Below are 18,357 nucleotides of genomic sequence, written 5' to 3'. Positions count from 1 at the left end.
AAAAATCTGAAGCACACACACGCACAGCAGTTATCGTCCTTATGCGCGGCTGTCCTTCCCAGAAGCCTCAAGGGTATATTTAAGTAGTGCAGAGGCCACACTTTCTCACACCGTGCCCAATGATTCTTAACTTCTAGTGTACTCTGAAGCTTTATTTGAAGGGTGCTGCATATGGATTTTTACAGCAAAGCCATAAAACACACTTGACACATTTTTTAATGGCCGCATTAACATTTCAGAATTCCTGTATAGAAAAAAAACGCTATGTTCAGACTGTGACGTATGATCGTTTATAATTTTGGATAATGAATTCAGGCTATATAGTTTTAATACATCCGTGGGACCTCCATAACCGTAGAATCTCATTTAGAGGGGAGAAATGCTTATAACAATAACAATATAGCTGGTAAAATGACCACAGATCTGATGAAAAAAAAGTGAAATGTGTGCAATGTACTGTTTGTTTTCACAGTGAAGATGAACTTTGATCCTAAGAGTCACTTCAGAGAGATTTTGAGGGAGTCGAAGGAAGGTCGTCCCTTCAACCTTATCAAGAAGGATTCTGACAGGTCACAGGGCAAACCAGAAATACTGAGAACGCAGAGACAACACGGTAAGAGAACAGACTCACACTTGACAGTACATCATGACTAAAAGGGTAAAGATTTTTGACTATACAACCATAAGTGCTTTTTTCCAAGTGCTACCTACACTACCAGTCAAAAATTTGGAAAAATGTACGCTTTTTTTATTGATATTTTTTCCACCTTTTAGAATACAACTAAACTCGTCGAAACTATAGAGTGGCACAATTGTAACTGTGGGAATTGTTGCAAATAAAAACATAAAAAATAGAGATGCACAATACTACATTTCTCCATCGATACCGCTAGCCGATTAATCAGAGTGATAACTGCCGGTGGTTATATTAAATCGCAATAACTAAATTCTTAACATTTTCAAATTCACAAATTCATTGCATTTTCCCAACCTCTTTTGATTGACAGGATGTATCGGCCCTGATCATCGGCTGTTTTTATCTGCTGATATCCAATGTGCGAAAAATTGCTTTAATCGGCCGATACCAATTATTGGCCGATATATCGGTGGACCTCTAAAAATAAATCAACGCTATTTTATCTCATAGCATCTTCAAGGTTGCCACCCTTTGACTAGAATTTGCAAAATCGTTCTCTTGGCGTTTTATCATTCAGCTTCGTAAGGTCTCATCCTGGGAAGCATTTTAAAGAGCATCGAATGGGTTCCCGTCTGATCAAGGCTCTTATTGGCTGCTTTTTCTTCATTATTTAGTCCAAGTCATCCATTTCAAAAATACATTTTTAAGTAAAATGATTGGTTTCTAATGAAAGAAATTGATACATTGGCATCAATTTTAAACCTTTAATCATACACCGTGAGATTTGTGAGATTATCAAACATTTCAGTCAAGCGTTTCCAAACCATTGACCGGTACTTTACATATTACATTTTGGTGTGTATGTCACCCTGCATAATGGACTTTGAAGTCCCACGGTTATGAAAAACCTGGAAATATTTAAGTATTGGAAAAGTCATTGAAATCTAGATGACTCATTAAAATTGTGTGTCACATTGTGGAAAGGAGTTATTTTTATTACCTCTCATATAATGTATTATGAATATGTAAAAATATTATTCAAGTGACTTCTTAGTGTGCGGTTTACCCAAGCAGAAGTGCTTTGCATGTCTACAGCCACTTTTGCTCTCTTGTGCTTTGTAATACCCCTTTAAAGTCTTTAGACAAGCGCAGATTTATGGTGGTGACACTCGGAGCTTTTAGCAGAGCTTTGGAGTGGAATAAACTGGCTGAGTGTGATCTGCTGGTGCTTATGTAACCTGGGGTCAGCGAGAAGTGTTAAAAACACAGATTACTTCAGACGTGAGTCCACTGATCTGTGCGACTGTCACGGCCTGTGCTGTGGGCAGCAAGCTCTACTAATGCAAAGTCATGGGTCTTAATGGGTAATACAGTTATAGTTATATATATATTGTATTTAAATGGAGTTATGCAATAATATTGCCATGTGACTCAAAAAGATGCTAAATGCTCTCTCTGCTAAAAAGAATCTGCTAAATGAATAGAAGAGGTTAGTAGATCAAACTGAACATTTTTATTTAAGCTACTGTATGTGTTAATGTGGTGGTTTGTTAAATGTGTACAGATGCGTATGGTCATTCCCAGTGGCTCACCACACGGGTCATGTGACGTCCGTTACTATCTCATTAAGTTGCTCATAAGCAGTAAAATCATAGTTTGCAATACAAGCTGCTTGACTTTCCTTCACCATTTGTGAGCTGGTACATGTTAAATGACTTACTAATGGATCTTTAAGCCTGTAGCGTGAAGATCTTTGACCGCGCTGCCTTCCTCTAGTTGAGAGTTAACTATGTAGGCTGTTTGAGAATTAATCTGAGAAGGCAATTTGCATTTTCAATGTGTATTTTTTTTGGTTGCTGCATTAATGAGATCCTGTTTTTAAGGCTCATACTGCATAGCGACGTAGTGAACCTGGCAATGGGGCACAACAATTTGAGACGCGCGCTGCTGCAGAATATCTATGCCAGCCCAATATCAGCAGTGTTCTGCCCAAAAAGAGTCACTTTTCACTTTCACGGATAGAAAGGTCAAGCGGGCTATTAATGAAGGGTGCATTTGTGGGAGATGGATGGATTTTACCTGTAGACTAACTTAAAGCATTTGTATTTGAGCAATGACGTTGAGGATGGACTGTTTACCAGGATCTTCAACAGGGGGTCTGTTGTTGGTACTTCGGGGGTCCTCCGGTTATTGTTATAGCTGGTAATACTTTACATTAAGGTTCCATTTGTTAACATTAGTTAACTACATTCTTATACTGTATACTTATATGTGGGTTGTTGACAAATAAACCGTATCATGCGTCCTATGGTGTGACAGCAAAAATGTAGAAAGCAAACTGTTAATGATGTATTATTTTATTTTATTAAAATCTATATTTATAATATAAAATGGGAAATTAGGTACATTTATTTAGAAATTAATAAATTTAGAAATGTATCTTCATTTTTTTCTACAGTTTTGCTGTCACACCATAGGACTTTTTTTGTTTTATTTGTCAACTACCCATGTGCTACTTTTAACAGCACTTATTAATCTTTATTAGTTATCTTTATTAATCTTTATTAATCTTAGGTAATGGTAGTTTCAACATATACTAATCAAATAAAAGAACAAAAAACAAGTTGTATCTGATAACATTAGCTAATGCACCATGAAATGACATGAAGGAACAATTGTAGTTGTATTAACTAACATTAACAAAAAATAATAAATGCTGTAAAAATATGTTGCTCAATGTTAGTTCATGTTAAAAATGCTAAGCATTAACTGATGTTAATGAAAGAGACATTATTGTAAAGTGTTAACAAATCATTCAAAAGGGAAATTAGGAGGCGTCAAACAAAAATGCGATACGTTAATAATAAATATGAATTAAAAATAAAGAAGTAACATTCCCACATTAAAATCGATGAAAAAATTAAAATATACGATACGTTAACAATGAAGGCATACTATGGTCAAGGTTAAAATCTTTGGCCTGAATAAGTTTGAAGTCCACCGTTGTACATAATTTTTGTTAAGTTGAATGGTCCCAGATCTCTTAAGTCTTTTTAAGACTTGAAATAAAAATTCTGTAATTCCTTGTGGGTTGCATTGAAGATACATATTGTCCCAAGAGTTGGCTGTTATGGGCATCTTTCTAAATTATGAAACAAATCAAATTTTGGGATCGAATCATTGTTATATACTGTACTACAACATATGCATAAAGACCAAACTGTGCTTTTTGTTTCAGATTTACCTCCGGAGAAGCCCTATTCCCGTTCATTGTCCCCTCCAGAAAACGGTTTCAAGCATCTAGAGTCTCGACTCTACAGCAGTCAGGGAAGGGGCCCAACAAGGACCGAGTGCTCCCCCTTTAACAACAGCCAGCCCGACCGTCGGCCACGCTCCCAATCCCAGCCTCGCGTCCCGGTCCATCCCCCCAGCGGCGGACACTCCCGGAGGTTAGATCTCTACAACGGCTACGACACGGACAGCAGTCAGGACTCTCGCACCTATGGAGGGTCCCGCAGCCGATGGAGGCCGATGCGGGAGGCGCTCAACGTCGATAGCGTTCTCAAAAGCGAGAGTAATCAAAACTACCACAACACTCGCAGACAGACCTCGATTCAGGAGAGCGGGGAGTTGACGTGGGCCCGGTGCGAGGACCGCAAACCCAAGAGTTTAATGACCATCTATGAGGACGAGCAGAGGCAGGATATGGGCAGCAAGAGCTCGCTGGAGTCAGAAGGTCGGCCGCCTCCGGAACAGGAAAGGGTCAAGGGAACGGTCAACAGTCTCGTCTTTCGAAATGATAACTGGAAGATGCAACGCACAGAGTCTGGATACGAAAGCAGCGATCGTCTCAGCAACAGCTCGGCTAACCTGGACTCTCCCGTGGTGGAGAATTTGGGCAACAAAGAAATGCACTCAGTACCGGAACTGAACATGGCATGGTAAGAACTAAAGTAATTCAAAACATTCGCATTTAGCAAGACACATTGGGAAATGAATGTCACAATGAAGGTGACCTAAATATGATTATAATGAAATGATCAGTATGATTTTAACTCTAGTTGAATTATTTAATAAAATTTATATGATTAGTTGTTTTTTTTAACCTTAGATATTGATTCAAATTTATTTTCATCACTTATATCATGAATTTTTCTTTATTATGTGTCTCTATTATGTGTCTCTGTTAAATATGATTTAACAGAGGTGCGTGACAAGTATTAACCATACTGTATATGTTTTCTATGTTGCTTGAAATTGGGATGAAGGTAACATCAAGTTTTTTTTTGCGTACATTTGAATGGCTGTATTGGTTTAAAAAAACAAATAATTTTGCGGGTCCACCAGACAAAAACATCATACGAGGGTTAATGATCTAAAGCAATTTACACATCCCTAATAAACGGTCTTATCTCCATGGTGTCCTAGTTAGTAGGATTTCTTGCTTTAAAGGTGCTGTGTGTAATTTTTAGGAGGATCTATTGACAGAAATGCAATATAATATACATAACTATGTCTTCAGAGGTGCGTAGATCTTACATATTGAAGCGTTATGTAGGGCTGGGCGGTATGACGGAATATTCCGTTTACGCGGAATAAAATGTCAACCGTAAGAGATTTTTCTATTCCGTTGACCGTTATGATGAGAAAAAAACATGTGAATTAATCTACCCATAACAAATTAACAAATCAAATATTCTTTTGACCTTCTTTCAGACTGTAATTTCGTGATCCGCTCTAGTCCGGCGCGTTCTCTCTCACCCGCATTGCTCGTGCAGGGGTGCAGGGATCTGCGCGTGCATATAAAAAAATGCTCATTCTCACGTATTTCAGAAGTCAGGCTGCTTTGTAAAGCTGTTAATAGTTTTAATAAAGGTTAACTTTAGGTGAGCCGAGGCGAAACTTGCGCAATGATGCTTGTCGCGTGAGCGCTTTTAATGTGATGCGGTGCTACCTCCCGTTTTGGGAGACGCATGTGGAGTCACCAAAGACTCGCAGTGCAAAGACAAGCAGTTGAAGTTTACATGAGTATCAAATTTTTTTATACAGCAAAGAACACTTCCCAAGATGTAAACACTGGTACAGCAGCACTTCCGATTAAATTTTTTAAAGCTTACTGATGTCTGTGTTTTGTTGGCGCACGTGCTTTAGTTCAGCCTACAAAAACCAACCCTCCTCCCCCCCCCGCACGCGCCGTATGCTTTCGGAAATAATCGTACAGCTGTATCTATCTTTTATAAATGTGATCGAACTAAATACTCTTCGAAGATATGAAGTATGCAATACTACTCTATAGGTACTCAAGATTAATGTGAGATTGGCAGAAACCGTGTGTGTTAGGGTCACTTTAAACTCATATCTATGAATAGTCAATTGAGAAAAAATGAAAACGGTCTTTGGGATGGTCTTTTAATTTTTTCCGCAGCTGTATATAGTTAAATCTTAAAGAAATCTGTTTAACGTTTTGATTTGGTTATATATGTCCCGTTGGTTGTGTTTTGTTCAAATGTTTGTGCAATGTTTAAAAAAACTGAAACGGGAAGTTCTTCTGGACCAGCGTTGTCTCCAAAGTGGTCTACAGAGCTCAAAGATACAACACCATTAAAATGATATTTTTCGCCATGTGATACTTTAGCGATGTGAATTCTCTAAAATCTTCACTTAGACAAATGTATTGTTTTTGAGTTCAATGGGTTTTTTTTTTTTAGGGCTTACCAGCGGAGGTATGAAGATTCAAAGGCAGACATCTCACCTTCGTCCATCTTGTACGGTAAACGATTACACTTCAGAATAATAAGAAACACCAGACTAATGTCACATCAGAATTAGAATCATGGTATTATTAGCTTCTGGCTGGATGGAAACAGATTATGCGTAACAAATAGGAGGCTTTGTGTACAGAGTGTTTATGTCCAGGAAAAGTCTTGTTGTCCAATGTTTAACTTTGTTCAGCAATGTAATATTAAATAAATGAGGGAAAAGATTGCATCGAATAGATGAAATGAAGTTATACAGTATTTGGTGCGTGCCATAAATTATATAGAGTAGCAACGAGTATAAATAAATTACATTAAAAAGATTTAAGTTCCATTTTTAAATAGGAATCTAAAATTGACTGAATGTTACCAAACCAAAACAAACAATTCTTTTAATTTTCACATGATGGAGGCTGTTGTATTTTGCATAAATGCGAGAGTTTTCCTGCTGTGCCCAGTCAGACAGAATACTGAACTACGCTGTCAGGGAGGTGGCATTTGAAAACTCGCCCAAATAATATGCCAACGTGTGCCCGCGCCACCCCATCATGGGCTGTTATCAGACAGATAAACTGCTGAAGCGATGGGTGCAGATGGGGTCACGCTTGAGGACGAATCATTTGTACCGCTTGTCAGTGCCAAGAGGTGTTTGTGCATGTGTTGTGATGCTCGGGTGGGGGTCAGTTTACCCCAGCTGAAAGTGCTTTATGGGGACTTATGGCCTAAAGAAGGGAAGCAGAAAGGACAGCTCTGAGGGACGTGTCCTCTGTTTTTACATCGGCGTGAGAGTTGGTGTTGGTGGCCGTAGGGAGTAATGACCGAACATCTTCTTTTGAGTGGCGAATTTAAATGAGGGATGAACTGGTAATGGTTTTTGGGATGTATGTAATGTTTAAGATTTTTTAATCTTTTTTACTTAGCAATCTTGAGTTGGAGAGACATAAATGCACATTTCGAGCTTCTCTTCATTCCTGTTTTTTTTTCCAGTTGCAGTTTCAATATTGTATTGACAGCCCTTTCAAAATGCGTCTATTTGGCATTAGTTCAAATGCGGTGTCGGCTATTTATTGCCTCTCATATAACGCACTCGACTCATTTCAGTGGCCAACTTGAATTCTTTTGAAAAGTGCTTAAATAAGATTGAGGGAAAGATAAAAGAAAAAAATACAAATACTCTTGCCAATGGATTATTACATTGTATCTTAAGGTATTTGTACATTCAAGGCACATTCATATGTACTATATATATATATATGTATGGCATTAAATTAGATAAACGCTCATGACTGTGAAAAGACAACGTTTTCTAATACAAATAGAAAAAATAGTGTTTTTATTTAGAGGCATGTTTATCTGACCTTTTTAAAATGTACCCCAGAACATATTTTAGAGTTTTCATCTTGTATTAATCTTAGATGTTGTTATTATTATTATTATTTTTCTCTGAATGTTTCTTTTGCCATGAAAACGATGGTGTGGTGAATAATAAGAATTCATTAATAATAGTTATATTAGCATTACACTAACAAATTAAATGAACTATATACTAACAATACCATTAACATTACATTAACTATTCATTGAAAGCAAACATTTCACAAACTAAAGTTTGGTAGGTTTTAGAGGAGCAATGTGGAGATTTTAGCGGCATCTAGCGGTGAGGTTGCGAATTGCAACCAACGGCTCACTCCACGCCTACCTTTTTAAGCACTACAGAGGCTGACACGGTACAAAGATTTCACGTCTTTGCAGAAGGAGATAACGTATTTACGAAACACGCTCTGTAGAGCAGTTTGTCCGTTTAGTGCTACTGTAGAAACAACATGGCGAATTCCATGCAAGGAGACCATGGCGTATGTAGATAGAAATAGCTCATTCTGTCAGAGCCGATCGCCTCGTGGGCAGTGCTCTGACATGTGGTGCGGTTGCGCATCGGGCGACCCGGGTTCGATTCCCGTCTCGTGGTCCTTTCCCGAACCCACCCCCTTCCCTCTCTCACACTTAACTCTACAAATAACGCAAAAATGGCAAAAATACATCTTCATTTTTTTTTTATTGCTCATTCTAAGGTAATTCTGTGTAAAAACACAACGCTTCATTATGTAAGGTCTTTATACACCTCTGAAGACATAGTTATGTATATTATATTGCATTTCTGTCAATAGAGCTTCCAATATAATACACACTGGACTTTACACAATAGAACAGTAGATTGTAAGAACAGCTGAAAAAGGTTTTGATGTCATGGTTTGACATTACAGTTGAACATTGCCATTACAGTGTTTACCTTTCGTATGGCGGCCCACCATAGTCTCCTTTGTTCCGCCACAGTCTTAAAACGAGCCGAATTTTCTTATAACAAAATAAATATTTCTTTGAATTTCGTTGAATTCTGCACCATTGTTTCGTTGCTGTGCCATTGTTCACAGCTAGACGAAATGCGTCCCCCTCTCTGTTGCTTCAGCGCAATGTGGGCAGCACACATCCAAACACATACTACAGTACGAACGGACGCTCGCTACCGTTTCAGCTTTCGCAGTTGAAATGCAGACACGCGAACTGGCCAGGATTTGAGACGTTCAGCCATACTGAATACAACATCGTTTGAGCCAACAGATAGCATTACCTCATGGTGTTAGCATCATTATGTTCAGCGTCCATATTATTTCCAGCTAAAATAGCACTCTGTAAATAGGGACATTTGACAAACACCATTTTGTAGTTTAAAATGAGCAGCGCGTCTACACAACGGAGCTGAAGTCAAGTCCGACTGAAGCCCGTCGTGTTTTTTGTACCTCCGCATTACACAGGCTGTTGCAGCGATTAAAATAGTTCAGTTTTGTTTTTAATGGCAAATTATTAAAATTTAGTTTCGTTTCTTTATTAAGTTAATTTTGAAAAATGTTTGGAATATTTTTTTATTGTGGCTCAGCCAGGTGCACAACGCGTCAAAAATGTTTTTTTGTGGCTCAGGTGCAGAACGCATTGCCAACTGCGCTTTAACACGAATTTGAATTATGATGTGAATGACGCTGTTTAAAGTGTTAAAATAGTTTAGAATAAACAAATAGTTAACAAGTATTAAAATACTTTAGTTTTGTCTTTAATGGTAAATTATATTTCGTTTCGTTTCTTTATTAGGTTAGTTTAGAAAAATGTTTTCAGCATTTTTGTTTGTTGCTCAGGCACAGAACGCAGTTTTATTGCCAACCGCGCCAATTTGAATGATTTGAAGGCATGATGGGCATGAGTCTGCTTAAATTACTCCTTTAGCTTCGGCTGTCTCCGTAAGAAAAAATATATATACGGGTGCGCGACACACGATTACATGCTGCCCTTGTCCCTAACTTGTTAATATATTTGGTTTGTCAGACATCAAGCAACGCTACTCCGAACGATCGGCGTGTACCGCAAGAGAAATTGAATGGGCTCTATCTCTCTCTCTCTCCTCTCTACCTATAGCTGGTGTGTGGTGAGCGCACTGGCGCCGTTGTACTGTGGCTGCCGATGTATCATCCAGGTGGATGCTGCACACTGGTGGTGGTTGAGGAGAGACCCCCTCATATGATTGTAAAGCGCTTTGGGTGTACAGCAATACACAGAAAAGCGCTATATAAATGCCTCATTCATTCATTCAGAAAGCATCTGTCATTAACTGCTCTCGTGTTACTTTGATATAAACTGATAGGTCTGCGCAACACATGCATACAGTTGAAAACATAATAAATCACAAACTTAACTTTACTCTGTTGTGTTGAGAGAGTGTACGCTTTTCTTATGGGTTAACTCTAAACAGTCGCCGCATCATAATAATGTATGCATGCTCTGTTCCGGATAGTAAAGTGATATGCCATGTGGGGGAGTGGGACAATGGCACTGTGAAAAAGACCCGATGCCCCGCCCACGTTTTAATATATGGTAATAAATAAATTAGTTCAACTGTTAAACACTTTTTTGATGGCTCATGCTCTACATGTTTTGACTGTTCGTGAACTCCCATTTTACCATGTGTTGTTCCCCATTTATATATGGAGCCCATGATTAAATTACTACTATAGCTATTGTATTCTTATAGATTGAGTCATTTAAATTTGCTCTTAAAATGCACCAGATTGCAGCATTTACCTTTAAAATATGCAAAAATTTCTTACGGGGGAGCATGCCCCGGACCCCCCTAGAGGAAAATACGTTTAGCCCACATAGTCTCACTAAATTCTGTGGGAAACACTGCATTATGTAATAAAAAGTGCGCTGTATTGTCAAGCCTCGTCAGATTTTTTTTAGTGACCGTCTAATTTCCTCCACGCTCTCTTGTTTGGTGTTCATCCTGTGCTTAGAGTTTTCAGTGTGCCCGCTGTGCTTTGTGTCCTGTAAGATGTTTGAAAAGGTCAAGTCAGCGAGAGCTGCTGTGCGTTCAGTCTCAGCTAAACAGACTTCTGACTGTTGTTTGGTTTCCTTGGTTATACAGACAGACCCCAGCCATTCTTACACACTGCGTCCTTAAAGCGTTTGTAAAGGCCAAGACGCTTTAGAGACCAGTGCCTGTCTGAACATATTTCCACCTGTTATCAAATATTACTTGAATGCACCAAACTCTTTCAAATTGAATCAGGAACGTGTGGTGTTTGTTATTTTGAGAGCAGTGCATTGTTGTGATATTAGGTTTATTGTTCAAGAATCAAAATCTAGTTGCTTTACGAGTTTGCAGCTGTATGAAGCATTACAACTTTGAAGAGATGTTCTCCGTGTTGCATTTAAGGCTAGCCTATTGCACTGTGGAAAATATTTATTCTTTGACATCGGTAAATATTTTTGACAGGGCGAGAGATCCAGTTCAGTGATATACATATTGCGATATATATTTTTATACTATATCCCACGTGGAATCTTATTTCAATTAATTTTAGTTATTTAACACTAACTAAAATTACACACAATAATGAACATCTGTAATATTTATAAAGTAGTTTCACTTGTAGTGCATCTTTTGAATAATGTTCATTCCTCACATGTTTAGGGCTTTAGCAAACATTTAATAATATTATTAGTATTGTATTATTATATAATTGAATGAATCAGAGAATCAGGTTTATAATACAGTGCTTTACCAGCTGGTGTCATAAGACAATGATTGTTAATGTGATAATTGTGTAGTTTTGTCACCCATAATAATTGTTTACTTATATTAATATTCATTTTTGAGTCAGTTGTGTTTAATCCAGGCGTAACAACTCCTGACCTGTATGATGTTAGTAGCAATGAACCATGTATTTTTTACAGTATTAACCATTTCGTGTTGTTATTTGAATTTTTTTCTCATATTTTTCAAAGAGGAATTCAGATGCTGAAGCCGTCCACTTTATTGAGATAAAATAATGAGTAACGTTTGTTAATATTAGGAGGCGGAAATACATTTGTTCATGTTAGTTTACTAATGTTTTGATTGAAAAAATGTGTTTGCTGTAATTGCTGCTGTAAAAGTATTGTTCGTTGTTAATTCATGTCAACTAATGCACGGTAGATCTCTAATGTCAACGAACTGAATATATTGTATATTGTATTGTGTTACTGATATGTATTTATCAGCCTGATAAGATTGCAAGTTCTGGGCATCAAATGAGATTCTTTACATGGGGCTTAGCAGCTTTAACATGACAGGCCTGGACAAAAACTGTAGTCTGAAGTCCAATCCTCTCATAATTGCACGCTGGCAAAGGGATTAAGTGTTTATGCGCTGGGAAAAAATCAGAAGGGAAAGCAATGTGTGCTAATACAACACACAAAGAATCACATGGAACCACTGTGGCAGAGATCAAAAGCAAAGTGTATGACTGAATAGTTCTGTTGCCTGTTTTCTTTTAACGCTTTATGTTAAGTATAACTGAAATTGATGAGGATCAGTTTCTAGACATTGTAGTATTTATTATTACTTGCAGGGAAATTGCGCAACCACTATTGTGTACTTAAATTAAAGTGAATTACTCTTACATTTTTAGAAAAGACACTTAGGGCGTGTAGTCGTGCCCTCTAGTGTTTGTAGACATGTTCGTCCTCTTATTTAGATTCTGTTATTAGTGATTGATTTGATTCGTTTACCGTTTAACATCCATATTTTACCCCACCGTGGTTTGAAACAACCCAGCACTTTTAGTATTACATTTTTCACGTAGAAACATCTTAACATCGTGACGGCAGGTTTTGCATCAATTTGGTTTTATTGGAATTTGTGCTGAAATTGTAAATCTTGCCTGAGAAACGTTTTCGGTCGTGATTAAAATAAAATCAGCATTACGTTGTTTGAAGAGTTTTCACAGCGGTGGCGGCGGTGCCATGCTTGACAAATCTCTCTTGTTGCGTGTGAACATGTTTCTGGCATGCAGCTGTGCAGTCATACTTACCCACGTTATCCATATTATGAAAACTTTGCACTCTTCCCCTTAAAATCCATGTTTTTCTGACTTACTGCCCACTTGGCATGGTAAGGGCTCATTATGATCCAACCGTAGGGAGTTGACACAGAGGCTGGTTTGAGCCGGATGCCTAGCCTGGGCCTCTCTGCTTGGGTTTGTCTGGTTTAGACTCGCAGGCCCCCACAGAGCATTGGCCGCCTCACACCCCGCTGTGATATTTTTTCACCGAATCCAGACAATCCTCCAGCCCTGACCCTGTTATATAACATGTCTGTGCTCAGAATTTACAGTCTGATCTCGCCGGCCGCAACACATCTGTCAGAATTCGGTCTCGTTCGATGTGTTTTTAACAGTTCCTTCAGTGCAGAAACATTTCAACATTGTAATTGTATTAATAACTCGATTATACTACAGTATAAAGTAAACATTTACATTTTTATCTTGTTAGGTGACCATCAAAAGAGACCTCTGGGTCACTCCACGAGTCCTTATATTCCACGGTAAGATGTTTAAATAGCACGCATATTGACGGATGCATTAACTTTCACAACTGTAAACAAAAAAAATCACACAAGGTGATGTAGATCTTTAAAAACACACTTAAAAGACTTTTAAGTGGATACGTGATGTTGCTTTTGTTATTTAACACAAAATCAAACACACGGAAATCAAAATGACCCATACTGTGTTGAAATTCCATAACACAGATTGTTTTGAGATCTCAGAAAAAATAAAGGAATTGGAAAAAACGGAGACAGTCAAACACAGACTTTGTAATTTTTTTTTATTGGTTAAATAATGGGTAAATATTGGCAGAACTCGCAGGCAAACATTAAAAGTGACAATAATGATTTAGAAAAAAATTAAAATAACAAAACATGGAGGGAGATATGAGGTTTTCGCCCAACGGCTAAGATAAACAGAATACATAGGTGAAAATCCTTTCATTTTGTTTTAAATATTTTAAAAGTAATTTTAAATATTCATACATTTGCAATGTATAAATATTTGTACAGTTTGGTTTGATATTTTGTGATGTAATTAAATTCTTACATTGCCGTTTATGCCTTACTATAAATGTGCAAATAGTTTTTTGGTGTTATGTCATGTTAGTGTCGATATAAATATATAATGATTATTTAAAAATGTATATAAATAAGTTATACATTTATTACTTATTTATTTATATATATATATATATATATATTGTTTATATTATCTGTTTTAAAATTACAAATTAATATTTGCATACAATGAATACACATTACTAACACAAAATGCTACTGTTGAGGTCGGTAATGGAAGTATGAGAATACAGTTCATTTCTGTGTTTTTATGACAGCAGTTCTGTTGGATAAATCTACAACATTTGTTTCTTCCTGCAGAAGACAAGCACTCAGATACAACCCTGTTAAGGAACGGACTGAAAATACCACAACAGAGCGCGTAGACGTAGTAAACGGGAACCCCACTCCACCTTATTTAACCAAAACCAGCAGCTCCGAGTGGAATAGCTCGGATGACCTCGCTGGCCCCTTTTCCGAGCAGGAAGATTCCTCCTCACGCACCGATACAGCTCCTCAAGTTCCCGCTCGGAAATCACCCCACGCCACAGCTCCACCGTTACCTCCCAAACCCACCGTTCTGACTTCAGAGAACCGCCGACGCCTCGCGCAGGATCCCTCTCCGCCCAGCCCTCATCGTCTTCCCCGGAACGGATCGGCTCCGTCCCACGCCAGCCTGCAGAAGTGGCTGGAAAACTCATCCGACTCGAACATGCTCTCATCAGACACGAGCTCCAAATCGGGTTCGTCTGATCAGGAGAGGAATGATCTCTCGGCTAGTGAGGGTGAAGAGAAGTTTACCAACGTTCCTCCGTCGGGCTCTCCTGTCTTTCCCACCACGTATTTTTCTGTGGATAGCTGCATGACGGACACGTACCGTGCCAAGTATCATAAAAAGAGACCTGCTGTTTATATGGTGGCAGACTCTAGAGATCACACCTCATCTGGTGAAAGTGATTATGGGGAGGGAGTTTCACCAGCTCCTTCTGAAACACTGACAACACAGCACTCCAGAGCGATACCGGTACCAGGTAACATCAATCTCAGATACGCATACACATGTTAATGTGTAGAGGTGGATGATAAACTGGTTAGAATGATTATGTCAGAAAATGGTTTGCAATTACAAACTGGTTTTCAGTTCTGTTTTAGTTGCTAAACACACCAGCATCACATTCTATTCGACGATTTTAGTTACAAAAGCAATACTTGTTTGCTCTTGTTTATAGTGCTACAGAGAGAGTACCTTTATTTAATTTAATACATTTTTTAAATTTGAGTTTAAAATCAAATAATTAAAATTATATTATATCTTTATTATTATATTATATTATATATTATAAAAATGATATTGTTTTATTTTAATTATATTTACTTATTTCATATTCGGAATCCAAGCCTTGCTAATGTGTGTTGTTATGTATACATTCACTGTGTCCCAGTTTGCATACTATTCGTCCTAAACAGTGTTCAAATTAAACTATCGAGAACTTTAAAGACACTAAACTGAATTAATAACCGTGTTAAACACATAAGAAATAACGAAAGAATGATGAAAGAAGAAAAGCTGAAATGCAATTGCAAATGCAGTTGTATTTTGATGTGTGCCATTATGCATATTAGTTTCATCATGAAGTTAACTTCATGCTGTGTTTGTTTATCGGTCTGGCTAGTGGCTAATAATATAACTATTTATATTTTATTTATTTTAATGTTAATTTGTATTATAATTTTTTGTCGATTCATTGTATTCAATAAACGATTTGTTGAATTTTGTTGTGTTCATTTTATTAAATAAATTTGTTAAATGGGTCATGTAACTTTCACACGTTTGAAGAAACCGTATGGGACATTGACATCTAGTGGCTGAACTTGGTATCGCAGTCTAAATTCGAAATAATGGAGAGGCAAGTTTAGCAAAGTATCGGTTTCTTTTGCTTGTTATCAGAAATAATCTGCCGGAACTCTATTTTTTGCGGACGTGTAGCGGAAGCGGCCACAAAAGCGTGCATGCGTAGTAACACTTGTTCATGTTGTTGCTTTAAAACCGTCTATTCTTGCATACTTCTGAACTCTCATATACTCTCGTAACAAAAACAGTACATACTTTCAGAGCTTAATATAAGGATTCATAATTGATATGGATGTAACCTTGTGTCTGCCCATATTGCAATCTTTTATTGTGATTATAGTAACACAACACGCAATGCAATAGAATATTACTAGTATTTAATAATGCAAATTTAACATATTTTGTATTTACACATATGCACTTGTATTGTGTTTCAGTTCATGTTGCCAGTAAATCCACTGCAAAATGGAACCTTGTTTCTGTGAAAGGCTTGGATGAACATGGCTACCTATGACGACACATCTCATCCGTGAAATACACAGTGGTAACGAAAGCATAAAATGACATCCCTCTGCCTTTGACATATGGATCAACGGACTTTAAATTGCCTTCTTGTTTCTACATTTTGAAATTATGCATTTGAAGAGAGGGTATGTAACAGTACACAACTTACGTTTGCACATTTTCAAGCCAAAAAAAACGTTTTCCTGAAACACTCCTTAGGCTACTTAGATCTTTGATGTAGGAGGACTTAAGACTAACAAAACTAACACTGAAAGTTTAAACCGTACTATAAAACGCCCATCATACAGTTATTTGATGCTTCTTGTTTAGTCTTGAATGTTTTAATGGGTTTTTTTTCTTTTTTAGTTTGGGGGCAGAGCTGGTAAAATGTCTGATTGTATTTTCAGAGAGTGAAGCTGCTACACGTACTCATGTTTAGTAAGAACTGCCTTTGAAAAGAGAAATGAAGCCTGTCTTAATATATTTGATGGCCTTGGTTTGTTGGTTTGGATCTTATTTTTTATGAAGTTCCCGACCACTTTGGATAATTACATCCTTTTGTTGAGCTCAGTGTATTTTGACCAATGTGCACAGAGATTTATAGTCGACACTGGAGAATTAAATATACGATTACTGAGACGAATTTATACATTGTGTGAAAATGTTCAATTCTGAAATGATTTGGGCATACCAAAGTGCGTTTGTTTTTTCTTTTCATATTTGGAACAGAACAAGTTATACATTTGATATTTTTGTTTGGTTTGTATAATGATGTTTTGTATATTGTTAAGCGTACACCACTAAATATAGTGCCTTATTTTGTACGTAAAGATGGGATGATGATGTTTTTATCTGCAAACTGGTAACTTTTTAAATTCTTTTGTATAATGTAGTTCATTTGGGTTGATTAAGACCTTTTAATAAACTGATTTATTTAAGCATAACATCGTTTTTGTCGTGGTTACGACTCCATGTCATAGTTGTCATTTGGAGCATAGTGAATGTGGAAATCATAAATTGCATAATTTCGTACAGTCACTGTAATTGTAAAGAAACTAAAAGCACCAATAGCACATTTTCTAGACCCAAAATGTAATTTAATTTGATGTTAAATTTTAGGCGTACAGTCATTTTATTGATTTTTGATTTTTCAAGATAATTTATACATAAGATAAATTATACATACATGTCACACAGGTAGTTACTGTAAAAAATAATTTCTTGTACATTGTGATTTTGGTTCCATAACATTAATAATCTCAGAGCTTACAGATCACACGCCGTAAAATATGTACAGTAAAGATACATACAGTATTTAAAGTGTAAAATATATTTACATTAAATGACAGCCCTCAGTGTTAGCCAAAGTAGTCATCAAAAGCAACCATTTTTAAAACGCAGTTACAGCATATGACATTTCATGACCATATATTTTGGAAAGACAATTAAAGGGATACTTCACCCAAAAATGAAAATTTTGTAATCATTTACTCACCTTCGAGAAAGATATTTGTAACTTATAACCAGACAGATCCCCCCCCCCCCATTGACTACCATAGTAGGAAGAAATACTTTATCATTTGTTTTGTTCTGTTGAACACAAAAGAAGACATTTTGAAGAATGTAGGACCGCAAACAGTTCTGGGCACTTTTGACTACCATTGTATTTTTTCTTCTATGGTAGTCAATGGGGGGGAAACATCTGTCTGGTTATTAGCATTTGTCCCAATATCTTTCTCTGTGTTCATCAGAACAAAAAAAATGTATACAGATTTGGAACAACTCGAAGGTGAGTAAATGATGACAGAATGTTTGTTTTTGGGTGAAGTATCCCTTTAATATGTGCACCTAGTAGTCGTATGGTTTCGGTTTCATCCTCTCAGGTTGTGTAATATGGCGCTATGACTAAGTGTTTTGTGAGCGTTGACTCATGTTTTAACATTACACACGTAGCGATGTCCTTTTCCTTTCTTGCAATCTCTCATCTGCCATTTTGTTTTCCTCCAGACCAGTACACACTTTCTTGTTCCCTTCATCTTTTTTGGAGGGTTCCTCCTCCAGTTGGTGTAAGTAACAGGCTCTCCACCGACCCACTCCCACCTGCCTTTGCTTTCACGGTCATTTAGACCTGTGG

At 37.2% G+C, this 18,357-nt stretch overlaps 2 protein-coding genes across 3 annotated transcripts in view; one reads left to right on the top strand and one right to left on the bottom strand.

Annotated features, from left to right (window-relative positions):
• Positions 1-17,167, top strand: part of LOC130552765 (inactive ubiquitin carboxyl-terminal hydrolase 53) — a 46,340-nt gene extending 29,173 nt beyond the window's left edge. For both annotated transcript variants that reach the window (XM_057331317.1, XM_057331328.1), the window contains exons 13-18: positions 473-613; positions 3,876-4,578; positions 6,346-6,407; positions 13,252-13,303; positions 14,189-14,898; positions 16,157-17,167. In XM_057331317.1, the coding sequence (XP_057187300.1) occupies positions 473-613; positions 3,876-4,578; positions 6,346-6,407; positions 13,252-13,303; positions 14,189-14,898; positions 16,157-16,233 (1,745 nt within the window). In that variant the 3' untranslated portion in view covers positions 16,234-17,167. The remainder of the gene's footprint in view (positions 1-472; positions 614-3,875; positions 4,579-6,345; positions 6,408-13,251; positions 13,304-14,188; positions 14,899-16,156) is intronic.
• Positions 17,168-17,314: 147 nt separating this feature from the next.
• The window catches only part of frem1a (Fras1 related extracellular matrix 1a), a 31,551-nt gene continuing 30,508 nt past the window's right edge, over positions 17,315-18,357 (bottom strand). Inside the window, exon 37 of the mRNA XM_057347650.1 lies at positions 17,315-18,351. Within this exon, the coding sequence (XP_057203633.1) occupies positions 18,152-18,351 (200 nt within the window). The 3' untranslated portion in view covers positions 17,315-18,151. The remainder of the gene's footprint in view (positions 18,352-18,357) is intronic.

The sequence above is a fragment of the Triplophysa rosa genome, linkage group LG1 (genome assembly GCF_024868665.1).
Source record: "Triplophysa rosa linkage group LG1, Trosa_1v2, whole genome shotgun sequence".
NCBI classification, from domain to species: Eukaryota; Metazoa; Chordata; class Actinopteri; order Cypriniformes; family Nemacheilidae; genus Triplophysa; species Triplophysa rosa.
The sequence above is the reverse complement of the archived record's forward strand: the minus strand, read 5'-3'. Positions and strand labels throughout refer to the sequence as shown.